We start from the raw sequence: 25,138 nt of genomic DNA, 5'->3' as shown, positions 1-25,138 counted from the left end.
GAGTATGTCGCCCACGCGACTGAATATCGATCGCAGCGGCGCCGACTGGCCGCTACGTCAGCCCAACTGCGTCATTGCGAATCTTTACCACCAGCCTACACAATCAGCCTTCCTTAAGACACCACTTATAACAATATTTTCTTCTTAGAACGATGAAATATAACTATAATAGGTAATTTATAAATAATGTGCACACTTTATATGCGAATATTAAATGCGTTTTGCTCACTTAAAAATGCTAAAGAAGAAAGTTGACGGACAATTTATTTAGCAAATTTTTACTTTTTAAAAGAATTAACAATAATAATTCACATCGTTTATTTTCACGACCCCAGTCGTCCGTGACTTTTGACGATTTCACGGCGAGCAAATAATAGAGGGGTTGCGGGAAATGAAATATTGGGAAAACCGTAACAAGGCACAAGGGGAGCGAAATGCCGTCAGCACGGCATTTGTAAAGGGGATCAGGTCAAAGACTTCACCTAACAAATTGTTAGGAAATTAATACTGGTTTGATGCCAACAGCAAAAGGCGTGATCGATAAATAGTGTCGCGTAGATAGGGAAATTTCAAGCGTGGTAATTCAATTACATTCGTGACCGGATACGCTAATCCTTTCAAAGTAAACTGGCAGGTAAATGTTTTGCATAATTGGACTCTAAATTTCTCTCACTGGGAAAGGTCTTGGAGAGGTTGGAATACATATGTGTCCAATTACCAATTCAGGAAGACGTAAGGGAAAAGCGCTGGTATTATTTTTTTCTTATATGAGAACTGCGACGCGAGCAAACTAAAATGTCAAATAAAATAATAACGACTACAATTTGAATAGTTAAATTCTGCTTTCTAGTAATTGCGCGAAGATTTCACCCATAACTTCCTCATAAATTGCGTTGGTGTGTAATCTCACATAAATGTGTGTGTCGAGGTAGATAGATAGGGGAGATGTATGCAGAGTGCGGCATGGTATGCGGCAGAGCGACTGGCGTCGACCGGCGCGGACCGCATTCCGTCCCCAAGCCGGCCAGCCAACCATCCACGGGACCCCACAATGACTCAAGCTTGGTATTACATACAGTAAACTCATCTACAGTAACCTCACCAACCTGGATACTTAACTACACTTTAATAACACTCCTGGCCTTTGACTCAGAAAACATGCTCTTAATGCGGCGTTAATACATAGTGAACTACAAGAAATTATCGATTGACGAGTCCCGTTTCAAATTGTGATGTGAAATGGGTAAGTCAATTGAAATACATAACATAATGTGCATTTAACGAAGTATATGACTCTTGTTCATATACGTAGAGCATCTTTCGTGGCGCAAAACAATACTCTTTACAAAACAGGTTGACATTGATGCTACTAGTATGTCTCGTGGATGACTCATATAAACCTCCGTGTAACGCGTTGTATGCAACGGAACGGACAGATAGGCTACGAAATCGGAACGGCGCCAAGGCCTCTCGTATCGGCCAAAATGCTATTTCTACCGACGAAATTATTTTCAGCTCTATTGATTGTGAACCCAGTATATTTTAAACGCACCTGTTACGTCAGTTTCAAAGTTCACTGGGTAAGCCCAATTCTGTCAAGAATTCGCCTAGACACTTTCTATCATATCACAAGGTTACATAACGGAGATTATAATCTTGATCGATTATGGTAATAAAATGTGACGTAAGCGGTTTTTTGTTTGGGTGTTTGGATACAAGACAACTCTCGATTGAATCTGGCTCATTGAGAGCCATAGGTGGTCTCGTGACTCGAAACGGGCGTTGAAAGAGATCGTTATCACAAAGTAATTTGAATACATTACCCCTGAAGCAATATGAGTGTTGTGGTACACTTTCACTGTTTCCAAACATCCCAAGCGATTGCCTGCTGCTTCTAGTCACCAGACACTGAATAGATACTTCTCTCCTTTGATTGTCTTAATGAACGCCATACAGGCTGGAAAGTGATGGCAGTAATAGTATCGCTGACATATTTATAGCTTCACAAAGGACTAGCTCCAGCGTTGGCATGGCGGATAGCAGTCATAAATAAAGGGCACCTGCTTTCTACTTGTTAATGTTTACAAGAACCAGTTGAGCTGATCTGGCAGAGTCACCTGCCGTAACAAACAATGCCCCAAGGATAAACACCACGGATAAAACAAAAAACTACCTAATAAAATGAAACATATGATTACATTCTATTTATACGGCAGAAGGTATGCTTAAATCATAAAAATTGCTACGTACAACACACTAAACCCAATTACAATTAATCGAAGTATCGCACTTCGCGCTCGAATTGATATCGCCATCTTATCTGACAAAATGCACGCATTATCTTATATTCTAAGTAAATGAAGGTAATAACGTAATCAACAGATATATCTAGCAAAAGAATGTTACATTAGGTTTATGCAAAACATGACACGGTTCTGGTCGTAGAGCCGACATAGAAGCATTTTTTTTCTCGTAACTGTGAAACCACGTCTCTATAATTAATATTGTTAGCGTAAGGAAATAATCGCGTCTAATGACTCCAATCATTCAACCAGCTGTTGGCATGCATAACAATGCATCAGCGGAAATCTTCGGAATTAGAACTATCATGGAGTACATCCATTAAGCGAAATATGGCTGCCAACTTTAATTTGTGATCGTTATTTTTAATCAACCGACTGGCTAGTTCAGCGACCCCGATTCGTAACGATATGGAGTCAAACGGAACTCGCAGTGGTCCCGTATTAGGTACTAAATTACCGAGATTGATTAACCAGGAAGGTATCAGTCAAAATCAAGATTGGTATAAGTTCACTTGATTGCCGATTCGAGATATAACAGTCTTGTAGCAGGACGACGCTGTCATTTTAGCCGCAGTATTTTACCGCAACTATTTTAATACAATAGCTTTAGTTTAATCAGGTTGTATAAGATCAGCATTTTTAATTCGGACAGGTTACAGCTAAAGAATGCACTTGTTCAACAATGGCGTGCGAATAGTATGGCCACATCTTTGTTCAGCTGTTGTCTATTGGAATAGATCGGTTCTCCTTTCACTTCGTGAGGCCGGTTAAAGGGTACGGGGGAATGCCGTGATATTTTAGGTCAAGAGTCGACTTGAAACAATGCGCGACGGGGGAGGCGATGACACAAATGTATTTATTATAGTTAGCTAAGACGCAGATGGACGTTAAGGATCTTTGCGCAATAGAGCCTGCAATAGTAGTTGTTATTCATCCATTAGTATTTCTTTGAAGAAACATGCCGACGTTTGCCTTATTTATCAAAGTACGCATGGAAGTCGTAAAAAGACGATAAGTACCGAGTAGGCAGCACGATATCAATTTAGATGTAATGAGCAAGAAAGATGACCGGTGGAAGACTCGCGAAGTAATGATGAGACCCTGGGTTCACGAAGAAAGTTGTGCTTGAGTGGCTGTAGGAAGGCGCCGTCGCGGGGTCAAAGACCGGCGCTCTAAGAACACTGTTACTTTCAAAGGTCGAACCTAGCGACCCGCTACCGAACGACGTGGCAGCGGCGACGGCACGAGTAGCATGAAAAACTAACACTTCTTCATGTGACTGCTACACGAGCAATGTGATTGATTGCTGACGCCTTGATGATGATTCTAATATATCTTTCATACCGTACGGTCCTGCTCTCTACGATTATAGATATTAAACATTCACAACCTACTACGCATTTACGTTTACTATAAATGGAGTATTTACTGGAAATGGTCGCAATAAAACATTTCTATTTCTATTTCTAATTTAATTAGCCGATAGTGTTTATCAAACACAGGCGTTCGTTGTTTTAACAATAGATTATGATCAATATTTATCGAGCAAGACAACTGTCTGGTTGCCAGTAGGCGGAAGGAAGTCGGCCATTAATTAATTACGGTTACACAAACCTAACTGGATTGAGAAGTAACGAAAACCTTTAAGTCGATTCGACTAGCATTTCGTCCGGTTTAAAAATCAATAGGCAATGATATAATTGGATTCAAGTGGATTTTTTTACAGTTTTCATTCTAGCCTTTCAATTTGTGTTATTTGTCAATACTTGCCTTTTTCTTTTACTTGTAAGTGTCCGGATACGACAAAACAAAGAAATAGACGGTGAACTGAGAACCCTGAAAGTTATTGACGTTATCTTTATAGACTGTTTCAGAAAGTTTCTAATGCAAAATACAGGTAAAATTGCGTTAGTGGCGCGACCTTGCCGCGCCGAAACTGTTTGCTTGACCGAATTCATTGAAACTCGATTCTCTTGTTTCAAAAACGCAACAGTGTATTTGAAAACAATACCTTCAAACCCAATTAAAATGTTATAGTCCTCAAACTTTAAGAAGGCACTTTCATAAGAAAAGTACCAACCACACCAAAGTGCTTTGCTTAAGTAGATTTTTATGGTACCTAAACGGTTTGACTATAAGGTAAATTATGCCTCGACAAAAGAAGTATGTATGTAGATAATATTCTTTGTCCTACTAAAATAGGAGCAAAGGAAATAATGTAGGACGCGTGTGAGCGCATGATCGAATCATGACTACGAACTTTTGACAAAGGAAGAAATAAAACATCTTTTACGTCTCTATGGCCTAAATTTTCGTATAAACTAACTGTTGAGTCAATAAACTCGTCAATAATGTATGTGACATAGTCTTATATTCCACTTATATCAATATACGCATTTAATACATTTAAGTATATTTGCTTAATATTCCGTTAAAAACATAATGAGTGATCAAGACACTAGATAAAATTTAAAAATTCATGATTTATGGTTAGTTTTATAGTTTTAAAAGGGAGAAGACTGGATTAGCACAATATCAGAATGGGATGTTATTCTCAAAAGTCGCAAACATAACGTGTTGTATATGTTTACGATTTTAATTATAATATAGTAGACAGGCATTGTAATCCATTTACTTCGATCTTCACTCACATACGTCTCCCTTATCCATCAATCGTTTTATACACGCGCTTCGCAAAACCTAGGTAATAACAATATTATGGGCTTTTGGGTACACCACCCCACACTGGAGCAGCGTGGTGGAGTATGCTTTACACCCGCTCCGGTTGATTGAGGGGATGACTGTGCCCAGCAGTAGGACGTAATAGACTATTTTTATGTGAGTAGGTTGACATGATAATATTTATAAACTCACGCCTGTCGGCCCTACTATGGTAGACTAAGTGACAAGCAGTCATCATTTCTAACAAGCCTGGAACGATCGATAGCATGGTCCTAACCTAAATACTTTACAAATTTCCTACATATTTCCCTTCATATCTGAATGATTAATGTGCAAAATAAAATTAGACTTACAGCTCCTCTCGTTGCCGTTGTGACAACACCATTTTCATCGTGGTTGGTTGGCGCGGCGTAGGCCTGAGTTCACTGCTCAAGAGTCTCGGAAATTCACGCGGGCGACGGCGGGAGCGCCGTGGCCATTATCACACCTGCCGACAAATACCACAATGTTAACATCTCTCTTAATAAAAGGGTTTCAATGCATAATGTAAAAACTTATTTCAATAAACGTTATTATTATAATACAATAAAAAAGATAAAATCGGCGGAGCTCCGTAAGTTGTGGGTACTTAGATCATCTTACGACCTCTGACTACCCCATTGGGATATAGTCGTGAGGTTATGTTATATATGAAACCTTGTCAATTTCAGTTAGGTAAGCGAAAAATAATAACTTGCATTTTACAACTATTTGCTTTACTGGACTTAATGATTTGATTGCAACGCAAATAAATACTTGTATTAGAAATTAGTAATGAGTGTTCCGAAATAACAATTATCTAAAACAATAAACAATTAATTATATCAAGTATTGGAGTAATATAATTACATAACATTATAAGTATTGTTAAAGAGATTGAAAGAATCTCGGTATAAAAAGATCTTCCTTGTTGGTTGTGTGGTGGATTACCAATGTCATAAAAAAGATCATGTAAAAATATAATGTCTTTGTTTACATGTAGGTACTTATATTGACTTCCACTTCCTAATGTGCGTTTTTCACACCCTATCAACAATAGACGAATTCTTGTCGAGTGCAATGATTATGGGAATTTCTTAATAGCTGAGGTGCAAATAACTGTAAAACTGGAGACAATGGGCCTTCTCATGGTGCTAAAATACTGCGTTTAAAGACAAAAAGCGGAGGCTAATGAGAGGTCACAGTTTGCTGTCAACTCCCACAATTTGACATCTTACAAGTTACGACATGGTGTGTAAAGTAATGCATAAACAAACCTACGCCTCTGTGCTTGTATACTTGTTAATCTGGACAAATTGCCATGTTTGTATCACAAAATGAACTTGAATTACCATAAACTCAATAATATATGGTTGCCTTATAGTGATTACCATGTAAGCGCCTTTTTCAAAAATCACAATCTGATGTGATTTTTTTCAAGAAAACCCGATTCAATCCCAGTAAAAAATGAGACCATAAATTTGAACCTGAATTGAAACTAGCTTGTTTTGTTAACAAAAATCAGAACCAAATGTGATTGTCCTAAAAGGCGCTAACATGGTTTTTACAATAAATGTCTTGTAAAAAAGAGTACTTTCAAGTGAATTAAAATATTGATTGGTTCAGTGACGACAAATCTCAGGAGAAATTGAAAATGCTGTTTATGAAACCAGTTGCAATATACCTGATCTGCAATAAAGCAGCATGGTGCATACTACAGTACACAAAGTTAGACCAATGTCTCAAACTTTGACTGTTACAGAACAGCTAGAAAACCTACAAATAATTTCAAATGTATGTTCAAAAAATTGTTTTCAAACAAACCTTTGGTGGTAAGTAACAAAGTTATCGGCTGTATGTTATTGCAGGTAATGTGACATAACAGTTCATTGAGTTGAGTGAGTCACTGACCAAACTGTTGTGGGGGCACTTAGTGTTTGTATGTTATCATTTCAATGTATAGCTACATAGGTATAATAGCAAGCTAAACTAAACCATTAGTTTTTTGGGAATTAGGTAGATATTTTGTTTATAATTTTGGTTTAACAAATAGCTATTATTTTTGAGTCAATGTATTTATATCTACCTACTAGAGGTTTTGAATGTGAATGTAACATATCTAAATCTGAAATTATGTTTGATTTTACAAAAATTGTGATGAATACAATGTAGACAAATTGAAACATGGCCCTAATAAGTGTTTCCTAAAGAAAAATTATCTATGAAAACCTGTATTAGGGCATGACAATGTCTGATTTACCTACTTTGTATTTCAATCAATGATTAGTCAAGAATGGTGACTAAACATCGTTATTATTAACTGTGTATTAGTTGTTAAAATGCCTAGTATTTCAGATATCAGAATTTTGGCACTACTCAAGGTACATCTATCTCCCCTCATTAATTAAATTGTGTGCTATATCATTATCTAAAATAATTATAAGATTTTAATTGTGACTTTAACAAACTCTACAATGAAGTTTACTTAATAAACAGGAAGTACCTATCTAATAGTGTTAATGTCCTTGTAAGTAGGAGTATAGAATACACTTAGCAGGTTTCACTTGGTGACACTTAGTAAGCATATTTTAAACTTGTAGTATAACATGCACATGTAATTTGAGCTAATCAATATTATGGCTTCTATGTCAAGGGTAAATCTACCATCATTTGCCAGTTACAAGAAGCCATATTTAATGTGGGAACCTTATTTTGTTTATTAATTTAAGGGTATATAAACTTTCAGTGAATATCAAAATCATGATCTACAAGGCAATCCTAAAGCCAATGATCCAAACAGTGTACTTAAAATAATTGTTAATATCCCATGGTTCACTAAAATGGACGGAATCCACAAACACTTACAGATGCCCACTATCATGAAGGAGATATCTAAGGTGGCAAAAACTTATATATGGAATCACATCATCTACACCACCATGTTCAGAAACTTGACAAACCACTTGATACATGGGACAACCTATTACAATAAAGACTGTCCGACAATGGAAAGACAAGCCCAACTCAACATTAAATGTATCCTCCAAAAGAACTGCAAAAATTCCAAGGACCGATTATATGTTAAAAATAAAGAGAAAAAATTAAAGATACCAGGTTTGTCAGGGTCATAGATTGTATTAAATACCTACTTCTTCTGTTTATCATATACAAGTGCAATTATAAGATTTTATATTTTTATTTATTTGTAAGTGGAAATACATGGTCTCTTCCTATCGCAACAGGAAATAGGCGTGATCTTAAGTATGTATGTTTTGAGCTATTGATAGGTATGTCTGTATACAAGGTAGCTTGCATTTTTTTTTAACTAATCTTTAAGTTATGAATAATCTGTGTTCATAAAGTTAACCTAATTCATAGGAGTGACTCCTTTACACCTTACATAATAAAACAAACAGAATTAATAATTTCTGCTTCAATGCTCAAATACTGATTAAATTATCTAGACCAGATATTTGTTTACCTATGAACTAAACGTTAACCTTATTTAGAAAGATTTTCCGTAGATATTGATGTGCGGGCGAGATATTGAAGTAAAATTAATAAACCGTTAAAATGTAATTTTTTCATTCAATTTTGACGAACTACGTTAAACCTTTATCAGATTCGACTATGGGTGGATTATCAAACAGAAACTTCTCTAGAAACTTGAACATAACGATGTAGTAAGTTCATAAATCCAAGATTCATAGCCGAGGGAATAATTTATGCGCAAAAATAGTAAAAAGCAGCAACGGAGCTCGCAGCAAAATGACTCAGAATCAAACGTCAAAACCAATTTATAACTTGTCAATTTGCCTTGCCACATCAACGAAACTTATGAATCTAAATAAATTCTAATAGTAAAGGTTTCTCATCATGCACCTAATGCGAGATCCATTATTATAGTTTCACCAAATAAGTAAATTATATAGAAGAACGGCCATATTGAACACATAACGAAACGGATGAGAAACAGTCCACTCATTGCAATTTCAAAATACTGAAAATGAACAAAAAAGGTATAAATCTATCAAATAATACTTACAAAACGTAAAAACACTTAAAAATTACACTTTTGTACGAAATAAATATCACACACTCTACAAACACACTTCACACAAGACCCGAGGCAGAAAACCGTTTTCGTTGCAAAGGCTCAAACTCGACTCGACGACAAGTTTCGATTTTTCCTTTCATTTTTTAATTAACAACTATGCCAGCGCCATCTCTGTGAACGTAAAGAAATTAATTTAGAATGAAAGAAAGAGCAATATACAAATTCTGTGTTAAAGACAGAGTAAGGAAATATAATTTTGAAACCATAGACAAAGAAAACTGAAGATTTTACGGATAGTTATCGGTTTTCACAAGTTCCGATTCGAATCTAAAGTAATCCATCACTAAAAGGTTCTTTATCGTGTCTGTTGTACGACAGTATTAACTGTTACTTACTTGAAGCTACTTTTATAGTATACAGCACAGTCCGGACACTCCATTCAAAAATCTCGTTTTATCCCGTGAGTGCAAGCGAGACAGACAGTCCGAATGAGTGACTATCCAGGCTACGTTCCCCGAACAAAATATAGATGGCGCTGTCCAAATTTAACGTGATAATTACAATACAATACAAAACTTTTATTGCACTTAAAACAATGTCATTGCATCTTATCTAGCGAATTATGCCTACTTAAATAATTGAATTAAAAATAAATATATTGGTGATAATTCTTTTAGTCACCATTTAATTTTATTTTAAGTTTTCTTAATCGCCAAAAAGGAACGGATAATTTTAGATAATTGGCAGGCATAATTATGGAACACATGTCAATTTTGGGCTCAAATCTAAAACAATTATACTAGCCAATAACCCGACAGAATTAAGTTGACAGCACACGTCAAATGTTTTGTATACCAGCCAGATAACTATTGAATTCGCCCAGGTTAACATTAATTAATTTTAAAAAAAATTTACAGCTGTCAATAGTCAATTTCAGTTCGCGGAGGTCCGTGTTGTTCTATGCCCGTCCCTTTCCTTTTCGGCAGATGTGAAAATTACAGGTATAACTTAAAATAAAATTAGATGGTGTCTACAGGAATTAGCACCATTATTTTTTAATGCTATAAGGAACCAATTGTTTTTCGGCATTTTGGACTTCATAAAACATCAATAAATAGTTTGCACATAATGAGGAAATTTCGAGACCACGTTCCCCAAAAAAATATAGATGGCGCAGTATAACGACGTGATAATTACCTATTTTATCATTACTCGGGTACATAAATATTCAAAAATATAATGTAATGGCAGAGGAATATATATAAGATATAAGAATAAATGTTTGATATTTGGACCAAAGTAGGTATTGCTTCTCTTTATTTTGATCAGAATAATAATGAACGGAAGATGTGTTGTATCTGAGTGTAATAACTAGGGTCATCAATTATACCCAAAAACACAAATTTAAGAGAAAAGTGGTAATTTTAATATTATTGGTTGTATTTTTAACATGTGATTAAAACTTTAATAGGGCGTAACAGGGCGATAGCTAGTATTGCAGTAGCAGTGATATTTGTTGTGCTCTAATGGGTACCATAAAACACCATTTTAACAGATGAAGTGACTGCGATACGTACTCAAAACAAATGTCCGATTCGTGCGCCCATTTCGTAAGTTCCTCGAACGATAATTCCGATGCCCTCAAATAATATATTAAAATATATTAGGGCAATTGAGAACTAATAATTTGTTTGTATATATTGTGAAAATAAAGGATCATTAGATAACTCGATTCTGAAATCTGAAGTTTTGTACCCATACGTAGACCATCGAGGGAATCAAGTTTCGTTAAAAATAATGGTGTTTGCATAAGTGCTACAATAATACGAGTTTGGGTAGCGAGAAAACGTGAACTATTTCCTATCAGTAAGTGTGGTCGACCGTGAGGATGACAGTGAGTCGTGATCAACAGTGTTCCCTTTCACTATGTGAATCAATTTGAGTTCTATCTTCGATGTGTCGCTCGTCACACCACAAACGAGGCCCGAATGCTGACTTTGAGAAGCAGTGTGTGCGATGGTGATAGCAAAGAGGAAAGTTAAGCCGAAGATAAACTACGCGACCAAGAATATGGATAATACCTGGACCCATGGTCCAGATCCCCCTAACAACAGTAACAACCAAGAGGCGGGGGTTCCTAGAGCAATTTTTATACCTCACGCCAATTCTTTGCCATTTGAAGAAAGACGCGTGACTTTGGAGCAGCCTGTCAAGGTAAAGTGTATTCCTTTGCACTAGCCCAATTTTTTAGGTTGCTAGGTTAATGGCATATTAAGTAGGTACCTAAGATTGACAGAAGTCACACAATGCTTATAAATTCCTAGTAAGCTATGCAATTGTATGATTTCATGTGTATGTAGCACAGACTTCTTGTGCATTCATTGTGATATGATGTAGGTAGTCTAATTCACACACATTTGTTGTAAAGAGAGACTAGTCTGTAGTTCTGTGTTTCATTTGTATCTATAAAATGTATACAACTTCACTTCAGGTAGGTGTAAATTCACTTGTTATTCAATATTTCCAATAAGAATTATATACATTACTATTAGTTAACACATGTGTAATACAATAGCATAAATTGAATTGCATGGTTATCTTCATAGGCAACATGCTTGCCTAATATTTTCATCAATACATTTTAAATATATTTAATAACACTTACATTATGCTTCCATATTATTTTATACACTAATTGAAATAAAATATCAGGATTTCTTAACACCAGTTAACCATATCTAGTATTCATTATTAAGGTTACAAACTGCTATTCCACACAATTATTTTAAACAATAACATTTAATTACCTGACTATTGCAAAATAAAGTTTGAATTAACATGATTAATTTTGCTTATGTGTTTCTCATTGTCCCTTGAGATTCACTATTTATTGCAAATTGGGCTACATTTGTAATTTTAGTACTCTCTAAATGTGTATTTGAATCTATTTTAATTGGATTTTCTACTCCATGATCTTCGTTGATCCAAGGATTTATAACAAGAATAAAGTAATGTAAATTCTTCCTATTTTAAGGAATTCTTGTTGCCTTATCTTCGATAATATCATGCATGCCATGCTAAGTATGTCTTTTGTCATTATTGAAAGGGATCTTAGATTTACATGATTTACAGAATATGCTTCATAATGGACATAAAACAAAATATTACAATATGAAAATATTGAGTATAATTTTTTAGATAATAACAGATTATTTCTATATAAACTTGTTTTTTTTTGTCATATAATAGTCTAACTGATGTCCTTGAAACAAAGTGATGGTCACACGATGTTTACCTATTATATGCTAAATGTTAAATTAACAATGCAAATGGCAATATTCAAATCCGAAATAGTTTTGTTTGTTGAGAATTTGGATCACTTGTTTATTATACCATAAATAGTATTATTAGGTATGTTGTGAGTGAATTTCCTTGACAGTGTTCCTATGTTCTCTTTCCTGCTCTGGTGAATTGGGGTTGTCTCACCTTATAGTAGGTAGGAATAAAACATGCATGAGAATGACGGGAACACAGAAAGGGGTAGGCCAAACCTATTTATTAGTGCTAATAGACCATATTTGTACAAACATAGTGCAGTTGTAATTTAGTTAGTTTTCTAAATGAACACTCATTAGTAGGGCACTGACCTTCCCTCTATGAAGTACAAGTGTAAAATTATAATGAATGCCATAAATATATTTATTTTTAAAGATAAATTCTTTAAATGAATATCCTGATACAAAATTCAGATAAGTACCTAAGTAAATTGGTATCATGTCATTTTATCCTAAAGACTTGGTTTTTAGTATATTTAAAATGGAAGTAGTCTCAATGCTCATTATAGAAAGACACTTACAATGTGATGTAGCTAAGGTTAGTCTAAAATTTTTGATTATATGAGAGTGGTGCCAGAAATAGATACCTGAAGTCTCTATCTATATTACAAGTCTCTATGCTCCCACTCCATTACTGTTTGTTATGTTTCTAAAGATAAATTGCATAACAAAAATAAATGTAAATTGCACACATTATGTTCAATATAGAAAATTTACGTTATCTGTAAATAAATATTAACTGGTGTGTTTACTCAGCAAATGGTATAATTTTGATGCTTTTGCATTAATCTTTTATGTGAATACACATCTGGAAGATCAGTTCAATACTGGGTCACTCTTGAGAAATCTTGTTGTAATATTTGCATGAAATATCAAACTCCCGTCTGGGTTTGTTACTAGTAGTTACCTCCTGCTTCCTAGTCTAACAGCTTTATAATTTATGTTTCCACAAAACATTATATTTCATATTTAATTTATTTTATCATAAGGGTACTTCTCTTATAATTACATCTTTGTTTATAAGTATTGTAATTTGTAAGAATGATTTATATATTCTTGAACATTATAATAATAATATAAAAATAAAGTTATTACTTAATTTATTCTGTTAGAGTTCATGTTAGTTGTATTAATATTGCAGCTATTATTGTATTTTCGGATATTTTGGCTATTCTCAAGAGTGTTTTGAGATAAAGATTTATCAGGCTGTCTATTTATCTGGATAAGCTTTATCTTCTATTTGATTTCAAACTTTATTCTCTTTGAACAAGTGTGTTATCTCCCCTGTGTGCACTTAAAAAGATAGTAAAGTTTAACATATTTTTACATTTTAGGCATTATAAGTTTAATGAATTTCTCTTTGGCATCAAGGCATTATTAGCCTAAGTATTATATCTATCCATTTGATTGGTTGATTGAACATTTATGCTTCATTTAAGGGGAAAATGCATATTTTTGTGTACTACACTATTTGTACATAACTACTTTGAGGATTTTCTGACCTTGTACAACTCACTGGCTATCGTTATAGCCCAGCTGCTTTGTGTATCAATTAGGTATTTGTCTATGGAATTAGTTTTCGCCTCGCTTTCTTGCCACTTCCGTTCACAAGTTTAGGTATATCAGCCACATCTATGATCTATGACCAAATACCTACTTCAATTATTATTCAGCCAATAATCTATCAGTAAGAATCTATAAATAAAATTCTGTAATTGAAACAGTTTATTGATCTCAGATCTCAGTGCCATTCTAAATAATTTCTCGTTAACATCAATGCAAACACTTCAATACTGTTATGTTCTGTGTACTATCAATGTTTATTGGCAATAAAATGTGATTGCAACAAAGTAAAAAACTGGATTGCAAACTATTGGCCATCCTGCTTAATACTGCTATGCACGTCGACGTCGTATCATATGCATTCATCTACTATGCAACCAGTGTAACAAGATCCTCAACAAACTTCCATTGTGGTTTTATTATTTATTAATTGGTCGGATGAGTTGATTGTCGGAGCTCTATTTACATTTGTCAAATGGTAACTTTGTATGCAATCCAACGTCTCTCATGTCTGTATGTGTGTTCCTCTGAGTCACAGTGACCTGAAGTGCTGTAGACGGACAATTGTGCATTGGTAATTAAATTTAATGAGATTAAATTGTGCTATTTCTGACCATCTGCTGTGAGTGCTTGCGAGCATAGTATTCTTATCAATTATTGTTGGCAGGAAGTTTGATGCTTCGCTGGGTTTAACTTCCTTTTTAGACTTTTTGTGTACATATTGGTTGTGATGTAATATTTGATGTTTTAAACTTAATGAGGAGGTATAAATTTACATCTTTATTTACTAGATAGGTGCAAAACTATTAAGAATATTGGATAATGGAATATAATACTATTGATACTATTATTAGTCTTTTTTATCACCGTTAATGAGTTGTGACAGGTAGATATAACAGCCCAGTATTTTACCATGCAGATTGTATGACACTTGGAACAATAATGTAAGGTGGTTTGTGGGGATATGGTTTGTGGTATAACACTGCAATAAGTAGGTATCTGATGGGATGAACTTCAAAATATATTTATTCAGTTGGTAACATTCTAGTTACAATTTGAATAGTCAATTTTTACATAAATATATTTTTTGTTATTGATTTTTGTTCTGGCCTGATTCTATTTGACCTAATATTACAAAATAATAAGAATCATCTAAGAAATGTTCTTAGCCGCAGTCGATTGTCAGTAGTTAGTACGCTATTAATTGTTACTAACCATCCGTCATTAGACGTGCGTGCGGACAGTAATTACTTGTCCGTTGCATATGAAGTGTGAAGTAGGCAGTAAAAACAAGATCGGAATTTATAACAAAGGAATTATGTACACTCGTTATGTAAGCTTATTCCATCGCTGGACGCCACGCGACAGGCACGTGTAAAAATTGCTGATGCTTTAAATCATATTTCTCGCATAGATTCTTAATTGTAAATCTACGAGTCTTGTTAAACGGAAGAGAGCGCACGTAGCGTCAGGATTTCTTGCTTTGATATGATTCGTGTTCAAATGGTTTCTAGGTGGTATAGCCAAGCTGAATAGTCTGAGGGATGCGGCAGAGATCTGGTTTAGGGAGCTTAAAGTGTTTATTCTTTGCCATAGGGCAATAATAATAATAATCCCATGCACTATATCACTTGCCGCAGCAAATCAGTGCCGGACGTTGCCATGACAACTCGTAGTAATTCGTAAAAGTCGACGCTTCGTACGGTTCGCTCGTTCCGATTCCGCTCAAGTGACCGCGTAGCTTAAAGCTTTACCCTATCTATGCAGACGTAGTATTTCACCAGGCGATTCCTGAGATCTCTGTATACAAAACGTATTCATGTGGAAAGCTACGGCAGGCTCGTTGTTCACGAAAGTCTATATACCTATCAGCTATGACTACGTATATTTACGTGTCTTGACGGAAGGAACAAGGGGAAATTCGAAGTTCAACCGGCGTGTTGATACTTCTATTCTGGTACAATCTTCTATCGTGCGGGTTATGATCTCTGATTACTAAACTCGGCAATCTTAGCTCCTACCACAGATCATTTTATTGGCACATGTGAACAGCGAGTAAATATCTTAACTAAACCAGGGCTCACAAAGTGATATTTGTGATATGTCCCCACCGGGTTTCAATCAATCAATCAATAATACTATTGCACAACAACATATACAAAGGACATAAACATACGAATAAAAACATAAGCACAATAGGCGGCCTTATTGCTAAACAGGCTTAGGCCGGGGTTTCGAATCCGAGACCTCCGGATCGTGAGCTCAATGTTCAACACTGGACCACGGAAGTCATTATCGCATTATTGTTTATCGTTTTCTATTTCTTTCGCTAGCTCTTGATGGATTAGATATAAACTTCGTTTTTGTCTGAAACTAATTAGGTTCATATTAGAAATGAAGCATAATGCCTGTATCCTTGCCGCCAATGAATAATAGCTGTAGTAAATATCCTGTTCCTGTATTTGGAAATTGAACTTTAAGTAGGTATTAGCCGCATGCTGATGCTGTATTTAATTTTACAACATATCTGTGGTGACGCTTTGTAAAAACTCATTAATAGAGAGGACACTGGAACACCCACAGGAATTGATCTCTCTTGTACTCTGGTTTTATTCGCCTAAAGGTTAGATAATAAAGCTATTTTAAAATAACTTGTGCGCCTATTTACTGCCGGGAAAGTTCCCAAAGTAGTAACATTCACGGGAACGGCGCACCACTGGTACCAATCTCTATTTTACGTCTTTAGCCATATAACCACAGATTACTAACTAGTTACTTTCCTGAATACACATCTTCATTTGTTTACCAGCATAATCTATTCGACTTTCCTTTAGTACATACCCATACATACATAAACTCACGCCTATTTCCCGCCGGGGTAAACTGAGACTATGCAATTCCATTTGCTTCGATTTTGACTTGGAGCCTCCACAACTTCTAGATGTTTTTTTGTGTTATACTAGCCACTTGTTCCTACATGCTTTTTTAACCCTATCTTCTGCTCTACCCTATAAGATAACCCCTACCCCCTTCATCCATGTATCCTATCTGTCTTCTTGACAAGTGCAGATTATAAAAGCAAAAATCACGTGCAAAGTCATAACATAACGTAACAAATACTTTATGTGTGCACACACAGGAAATACAAAAATACATAACAAAAGTGAAATGGAAGGAGTCCAATAGGCGGCTTTATTGCTATGTAGCAATTTCTTCCAGGTAACCTTTGTAGGAGGTATTCATTAAATCAAATACACTTTATCGGAAAGAACTTAATGATTCATTTAGTAGTTCTCGAGATTAGCCCGAACATAGAGGGCAGTTTTCCTTCTGTGTTATGTATCGATGATATTATTTCCTACATTATGATTGACAGTGCTCATTTCCCAACAGATCGGTCGCAACGTGTACCGAGCTACGCCGAGCCCCACAAACACAATCTTCGAATGTCGCGTCCTCTCCAGACACCACGCCACACTCTACTATAAAAAGGGTCATTTTTATTTGGTGGTAAGTACTCCATTATATATTTATATGAATTTTCATTGTACATGTAAGTTATAAATATAATTAATATACGACAAACGTCATACTATATATACGTACATTGATTAAATCATTTAAGCTTGACGCTCAGACGGGCAAGCAGCAATATCGTCTTTACCTGAGAATGGGGGTCCGTGCTAAGGGCCACCATTCTCAGGGGACCCCGAAGGACTAACAATTTTATTCAACACATTTTTAAAACATTTATGCTGGCACATTCTTTTTCACAAAAATGTTACAGCTCAATATGAAAAATTATCAATAAATTACTAAGCTTACATCGGAATTTGCTATTTTTTAAGGTTGAAAAATGAACCAAAAGTGCAGCAGCATGTATCGTTAATAAAATAATTATGTTTATCCATAATATATGTTTAAGAAAAATATTACTATAATTAGCTTTCTGTACTTTCCAAAATGGCCTCAAATTCTTGTATGCTAAAAACTCAAAGGGGGTGAAGTTGGCGCCAGGTACCTCGTGCGGGGCGGAGAGCTACCGGTCTATACGTAGTATTTTTCTTTATTCTATAACTCTAGTCCAGCTGAATAATGTTACATTTCAACGTGTAAGACATTAAGAAGACAACATAACAATTCGTTTTTGTAGTGTAATAACCGAGTGAGTGTCAGTAAAATTGACCCTGTTATCCATGCTTGCGAACGCCCCGGAGCAGGTGCTTGAAAAACAAGTGCATGAAGAGAGTCCCCGTAAGAAGTATCTTTTTGTTTAAAAATAGCGTCAACCTACGCCCGAGTATTTTCGAAAAGTTACGGCGCGAAATCGGCACAGTTATTTTAGGCGTATAAAGTCAGTAAAGTGGTGATAGATTAGTACGTCTGTGATGTATAATTGTCTTTGCTGAATTACGAAGCTGGTTGTTAGCTGTAAAGAGAAATGTAACACATTTAAATATTCCCGTTTCTTCTTTCTTATTTCCGGGAATTAAGTAGAATTTATTTCAATTACTACTAGTGGGCAAAAGCAAGAGTTGTGATGCCGACCGGAAAAAAATAACCTGACATCTGAAACTTTCATTATATTTTTAGTACTTCTAGGGTATTATTTTAATTATAAAACGGGTGTAAACAACAATTTCCTTGATGATTAATATACCGGGACTTGTTTTTGTTTGACTTCATTGAATTTATTTCCTATGCGTCTGGTGGCATTCACTTCTTGGCCGGAGAAATGGGGAAAACTGAAGGTTCACTCAGTACCGGGACATGGCTGCATATATCGAGACATGTTTCAGTTTTCTGGCATATGCCTCTACACTTGCTTTTTGTAAAAACAACGTTTGAAAGCTCACAAACGCTCGACAAGTTACAAAGGCGTGTCAAACACACACTATGCGCTATAAAAATAAATGGGGAGTGCCCAAACGTGCTCTGCTCCACGCATGGTCAGCGACAAAGAGAAAAAATAAAAATATCCCTTGTCTATCAATGACTACGAGTAATCGACTATGGTATTACCGTGGTTCGTAACCAGTCAACATGCTATGCTATCCATCGATAAGCTTCAGCGACGAAAACTACAAATAACATCCAACGAAAACTAGAAGTTACATCCATCCATGCTACTTGCTTATCATCCCGGTGTACGGGAGATCACGACTAATTCGTAACCTGTCATTATGTAATTCAGCGGAGGGTAGTTAAAGCTTGGTTTGGCTCTGGCGTTATCCCGACAGGGTGCGCTTACCTAACCTGAAAATTATAAAGGTCCGGTTTTTACAGACCTAGCCCAATACAGGTTAGGTCACATATCTCCGAAACGCATTTCTCGGGAATGTGGGTTTCCTCACGATGCCTTTCTTCATCACAAAAATGAATTCGAAGATCATTGGTTTAGGCCCATGCTGGGATTCGAACCTATGACCTCACAGTGAGAGTCAAGCGTTTTTCCAACTGGGCAACCACGGCTCTTTGGATTGAATTCTTAGATGGATACCGTTTATTCAAATATTCTATTGCTACACTGACAGATGCGTAGGTCTCTTAAGGTATTGTATTGCCTACAATGTCGTTTTCACAGAATCTCGTTAATGACAACGTGTAGTAATGGTCGATTATATAATGCTTCCAATAACTTGCGGTTTGGAAAATTTTACATCTTATTCTATTGGCTACTTGACAGTTTTCGGATAAGTATTTGAAAAATTACAAACGCTTATTTTTTACCTCTTAAAATATTTTATTTTCTCGGAAAAGCTTTACATAATAGAAAAAACACATTTTTCTTCAATTATTTTCGCACCTAAACGGTTGGTTATGGGATATTTTGCCCAGTGACGTAACATTTCAACAAACAAAGAAACTGACAAACATATAATTCTTGCTATTCTAATTATCGATTAAGTAAATAGCATAGAATTACATTTGGCCTCAAAATTGCCGTTAAAAGGTTCTTAGTTAAATTTGCGAAGGTTGGCATTAATTTGTGGAAAGAAGGTCTTTTGGATTGGGTCAAGGCTCACTTTAGACTGCAGAGTCGACTATTTTGAACCACTGTATATTATTGTTTATAATGTTATTATAGTTTATAATAAATGTAGTTTTAATAATAAGAAGCAGCTAATTATCTCATCTGAAGGTTATTTTTTAGGGACTGCAAACGTCATGCGAAGCAGTTATTAAGCTGCATCGGCGTTTTGGTAGTATATTTCATTTCACTTAATCTGTGTGGATGGTTATCGCGGCAAGTTCCCTAAGTTCGGCCGCGGAGAGTAATCTGTATATCGTCCCTAGAAAGAGAAAATTACGTAAGCGGCAAAATATCATAAAACATTAAGAGCAGTAAAATAGGGAATGAAAAAAGAATGTAATCTTACGTTGACGTCAACTTAATTGGATAAATGGGTCTTCTTCTATCGTGTGTCTTCTGTTGTGAGGTGAGTTACCAACCTCATCAACCCTGGTGTCAGGGTTATTATTGAGCCGCCACAGGCCCCTGACATGGCTCATGTAACGACTACTTACTTACATCAGACAAGGATAAATGTGTAAAAAGTTATGATAAAAAAACAAAAAACTACTGTAAACACTTTTTCTCAAAATGGCCATGGGCACTTACGTAATTTTGCTATTCCAATGACGATTTAATGTCCTTTTCTATAACAAATATCGCCTTGTGAAGACGAGGCTTTATGGTTACAAATCGGTCCCCCATTCTCTTATCTAAAAGAGACAAACCGCAAAGTCGTCCGTATAATGTCATCTAAAGTAAAACAATACAGTTTACGATTGCAAAATGACAAGAACCATTCTCACAGACGTATCCATTATACGATTACGCGCTAACTACAGTGTAATATCCTGTACTTTGCGAAACCAACAATCAATTTGTCTGCCTATCAAATCACACTCGGAATAGGCTTGTTTCCTCACTAGAATCACTTACTTACTGCAATACAATGGTGGGTACGGATGACCCTGAGAAAGAGACATGCTATTTTCTTCAAAGTATCTCGTAAAGTAGGAAAAGTTGGGTAGCTGGCACGTATTTAGGTGGAGAGATTTCCGGTTTTTAGGTATAGCTTATATAGTGGGGTGTTAAAATAGCTACATTTAAGCAATTGCTTTGAAAAAAAAACAATATTGCTATTTGACATTTGTTGACATTGCGTACTTACACGACTGTAACACACACACACACTATAGGAACACGCACTATTGACACAGCCCGGACACTTCATACAAACAACCTCCTTTTACACAGACACTACACATTGACATTATTGTACACGCGCATCTGTGTTTGACGCCTGACACCATACGATTCAAGTCTAAACTATGTTCGAGGGGGGTACGGACGGACGGACGTAAACCTAGCTCAGACGCTGGTGAGGAGAGGACAGTTGCCGTTCTGTACGTAGTATTATTCCTTATTCTATGCTACTGTGGACATTTATATGTATGCGCATATGTCAAATTGTAATATTACTTAGACTTCCTGGTGTTACATTCCTGGTCATATCGTAAAAACTGACAGAGGGATTGTATTCTTTGTAACATGATGGAATACTATAATGGCAATGGGGTGATCAGCTACCATTATGCTGTTTATCATATCCATCACAAGACGGTGCGGTCATGAGGATTAATATGTATACTTTACAATGTCACATTACCTTTTTTTCACAAATTAAACTGCTAAATGTCAAATATGTGAATATGACAGGGTTCTAAAGTGGGTACATGATATTTCTAATGACTATGTTTTTATGACTATCTATGTACCTACGTTTCCTTTTTTACTTCCGTTAAATTTTTGATGGGTCTCTTTCCGGAAGGTTTATTGAACTTAACACGATTTTTTTCTAATTGATTTCATAAAACACTTTTAAACATGCTCTATGCCGGTTGTCCTTTTAGTGTTGCTTTCGACAGTGTTGGCTTCTGAATAAGCTTTCAACCCTCTCTCAAACATTATTCTGAGTTCGACCCTGCTCAGTGGAACTACGCTTTGTAGACGATTAGCATTTTAACATGATATTACAAGTCGGACGGAAGATTGGAAAAGCGATAACGAGGCAAATGGTAGTCCGGGATTAATACCAGATTGACTTTCTCCGTCAAGGTACTGAAAATGTATTCAAAATCACAATCATTTATTCAACGTGATTATCATAGATTCGCAAGGTGTTATGGCTGAGGAGAAGACATAACAACAAACTGAGAAACACATTTTTTAAATCAATGTAGGTATACATTACAAGTTATTTAATAACTAGAGGAACATTAGAGGATATTTAATGGACAATACACTATACTAACTTGTAATTGAGCTAGCTCTTAATCTTTTTTTTATTGTTTGTAACTTTGCATGTGCAGAGTGTAGCTTGTAAGTTGTCCATAATAAATAAATAAATAAATAAATAAATAACGATCTTATAAAATTTCAATTTTTGAATTAGCGTCTAACACTTCTTTATTCGTAACTCAAAGGTACCACATAATAATGATTTACTTCTTTCAGAAACAATATTATGTAATCAATAAGTTTTAGTATTTTGAATAAAACGAAATCGCTTTGTTAACATCTATTACGTTATAAAATACACTCTACGTTTTCGATTTACCCAATACTCTCAATAAAATTATTATGACCGAAAACGAAACGTATCAAATATCCATAATTACACAGATTATTCGTTTAACATCAGTATGCTAAGTGCATCGGAAAGCACTTACGTATTACATATTATTACGAAATCCTATAGTTATCGATGTCATCCTACATTTGCGATTGTTTCGGCAACCTTGTCCGCCTTGCTAAGCCATAACGGGCTTACTCTCACTCATTCCACCCACAGACGATTTCACGAGAACACCTCTTGTCTTTATGTTAATTCTACTAATGCTAAACACACAGAGCCGGTACTGTGAAAATTTTGAAGAGGCAAGCGGAGATTTGGATGAAACTGTAAAAAAATATAGTTACGGAAGGGCGCGGTTACCTGGCGAAGGCTATTGAGCTTAAAAGGTGTCTCCAATAGTGCATTACGATTTTAGTAACAAATAAATAATTTATGCGTGCAGACAAACAACAAATCAAGGTCAGGATGTGTGCATGTGAGCAGAGTTCCGGCTAAGTAGTTAATGCCATTTGCGGCAAATCTACAATAAGTCACTTCAAGTAAAAGCTTACTTTAGGTAATGGTTCTATGTAATTGCGTGATTCATACGCTATTACAATATGAAAATCGATACCCTTACATCCTAAGTCTTATTTTATTATAACCTAACCCTTAGGAATCCTTCAAATCACATAGTGAAATAGAGCCATAAACTCTTGGATTTGGCATGCCAACAGGCTGCTGCGTCTATTTGTAACATATTGTGACATGGCTTTGCCTTTTTAGTTTAGAGCTGTTTCTCAAATGTTGCCTTATTTAATCTACATTCTGTTTAGGTAAGGCTTTGATAGATATAATCAAATAAAGGTTTTGCTTTGACATTCGCGTCAACTTTATAGCCAAAATATTTGTTTTTTATTCAATGTCCTAAAACAGGAAAGGTTGTTTAATTTCGAACTAAAAATGAGACATACGGTCTAAGAATGAGAGAAATTTTCCAGTCCGAATCCCAGAGTATATATTCCAAGTTTCCAACATAACTTAGGTTGGGCCCTCGATACAATTTAAGCAAATTTTGGGTAATCTGTTACAATAGATATACAAAATTTTCCAGTTTGTAGTCGTAGATATTGTTTACTGACAACGCAACGGTTCGATTGTTCGCATAGATCTGCTTCTTGTGCGTCACGGTACTCAAAGAACTTGCCTCGTATTCACACAATTATACCCGTATCTCATACATCTAAAGATCCGTTACGACGTTTTCCTGTTTTTTACCTCTTTCTATTTTTATACTCCAATGCAAGGTTTTCTTTGTATAATTGAAACTTTGTATAATTGAAACTTTGCAGGTAAGTATTTTGCGAGTGCCTACCCTTAACTCCTTGATTAACTTATTTATTATTCGTTTTATTTCCACACGGAGTAAATTATTAAAATAAAATTTGGAATTCAACGTTGGAATTGAGCAATGGCCTGAAAGTTAAGGGAATGTTTGCCTCTGTAGGAAAGATAATTAAAGTAGTATTTAACTGTAAATAAGTTTGTAACTCAACTCAAATGCTATGTATGTGGAATCCTTTAATAATAAATAATTCTTATTCTTAAGTAGTATCTTTTTATTTGGCCATTCCTTGGATATTAAAAGTCGAATGGTTTATTTTATTAACAGCGATAACAGAATCGCATAGGTACCTGATTATTTGTTTACGTGTCATGAAATGAATCATACACCACTTCCCATGAAATTGGATATGTTATCAAACTCAGTAATGTTTGTATCTTAGATATTGTTATTTGATCAGTCGTTGATATCGAACTGAGAAAAAACGTGGAAAGTGAGATAAAATAATTTAAATTGAATTGATTTCGATTTAGGTAAATTGTATTCCCTTTTTGAAGTATGGTTAGAATGACAGCAGGACAGAGATATAGTACATCGCCTAGAGTGAAAGAGACGAGTCATATGTCTTTTTCGCTCTAACGGCAATCAACTTAGTATGAAAGAGACGTGAGATATGTCAGTCTTATCTTGGTACGTTTTGAAGGGGCTATAATAGTTTTATACTATGGTATGAATAAAGTTTTTTAACACTTTTAATAGTAAGTTTGCATCCTCTGTTCTGTGTCGGTACCACAGACACAATTAGAAAGAAAAGACTAGCACCTGTGTTTCAATAAATCTTTATTCAGTCGAAAAGGGTTTTTAGCCTTTTTCGAACCCGGGAGATTGAAAGTAGGTAAGCACCGCTCTCTCAATATTAACTGTGTCGATTGCTGTCCAGAACACAAGAGCATTAAATACTTAGTTTGATACTTTTTAATTAATGGTTCTGATTCTGACGAACAAAACATATTTTTAATTTAGTTTGGTCATTGGTCCGGGCTACTAACCAAGACACCACCAACCCGCACTGGAGGAGCGTGGCGGAGTATGCTCCATACCCCTTCTGGCTGAATGAGGGGAAGCCTGTGCCTGTGTACCTACCACAATAACCAGAGTCCACGAAGTCGCGGGCGGGAAGCTAGTAACAGCGATAACAGAATCGCATA

At 35.5% G+C, this 25,138-nt stretch overlaps 2 protein-coding genes across 3 annotated transcripts in view; one reads left to right on the top strand and one right to left on the bottom strand.

The window, feature by feature from the left end:
- Positions 1–9,166, bottom strand: part of LOC126371808 (lissencephaly-1 homolog) — a 30,670-nt gene extending 21,504 nt beyond the window's left edge. Inside the window, exons 1-2 of the mRNA XM_050017171.1 lie at positions 9,049–9,166; positions 5,339–5,472 (exon numbers count right to left, since the gene is read on the bottom strand). Of these exons, the coding sequence (XP_049873128.1) occupies positions 5,339–5,376 (38 nt within the window). The 5' untranslated portion in view covers positions 5,377–5,472; positions 9,049–9,166. The remainder of the gene's footprint in view (positions 1–5,338; positions 5,473–9,048) is intronic.
- Positions 9,167–10,626: 1,460 nt separating this feature from the next.
- The window catches only part of LOC126371801 (sarcolemmal membrane-associated protein), a 34,506-nt gene continuing 19,994 nt past the window's right edge, over positions 10,627–25,138 (top strand). For both annotated transcript variants that reach the window (XM_050017160.1, XM_050017159.1), the window contains exons 1-2: positions 10,627–11,274; positions 17,352–17,468. In XM_050017160.1, the coding sequence (XP_049873117.1) occupies positions 11,077–11,274; positions 17,352–17,468 (315 nt within the window). In that variant the 5' untranslated portion in view covers positions 10,627–11,076. The remainder of the gene's footprint in view (positions 11,275–17,351; positions 17,469–25,138) is intronic.

The sequence above is a fragment of the Pectinophora gossypiella genome, chromosome 13, assembly GCF_024362695.1.
Source record: "Pectinophora gossypiella chromosome 13, ilPecGoss1.1, whole genome shotgun sequence".
NCBI classification, from domain to species: domain Eukaryota; kingdom Metazoa; phylum Arthropoda; class Insecta; order Lepidoptera; family Gelechiidae; genus Pectinophora; species Pectinophora gossypiella.
This window is presented reverse-complemented; position numbering and strand designations above follow the sequence as displayed.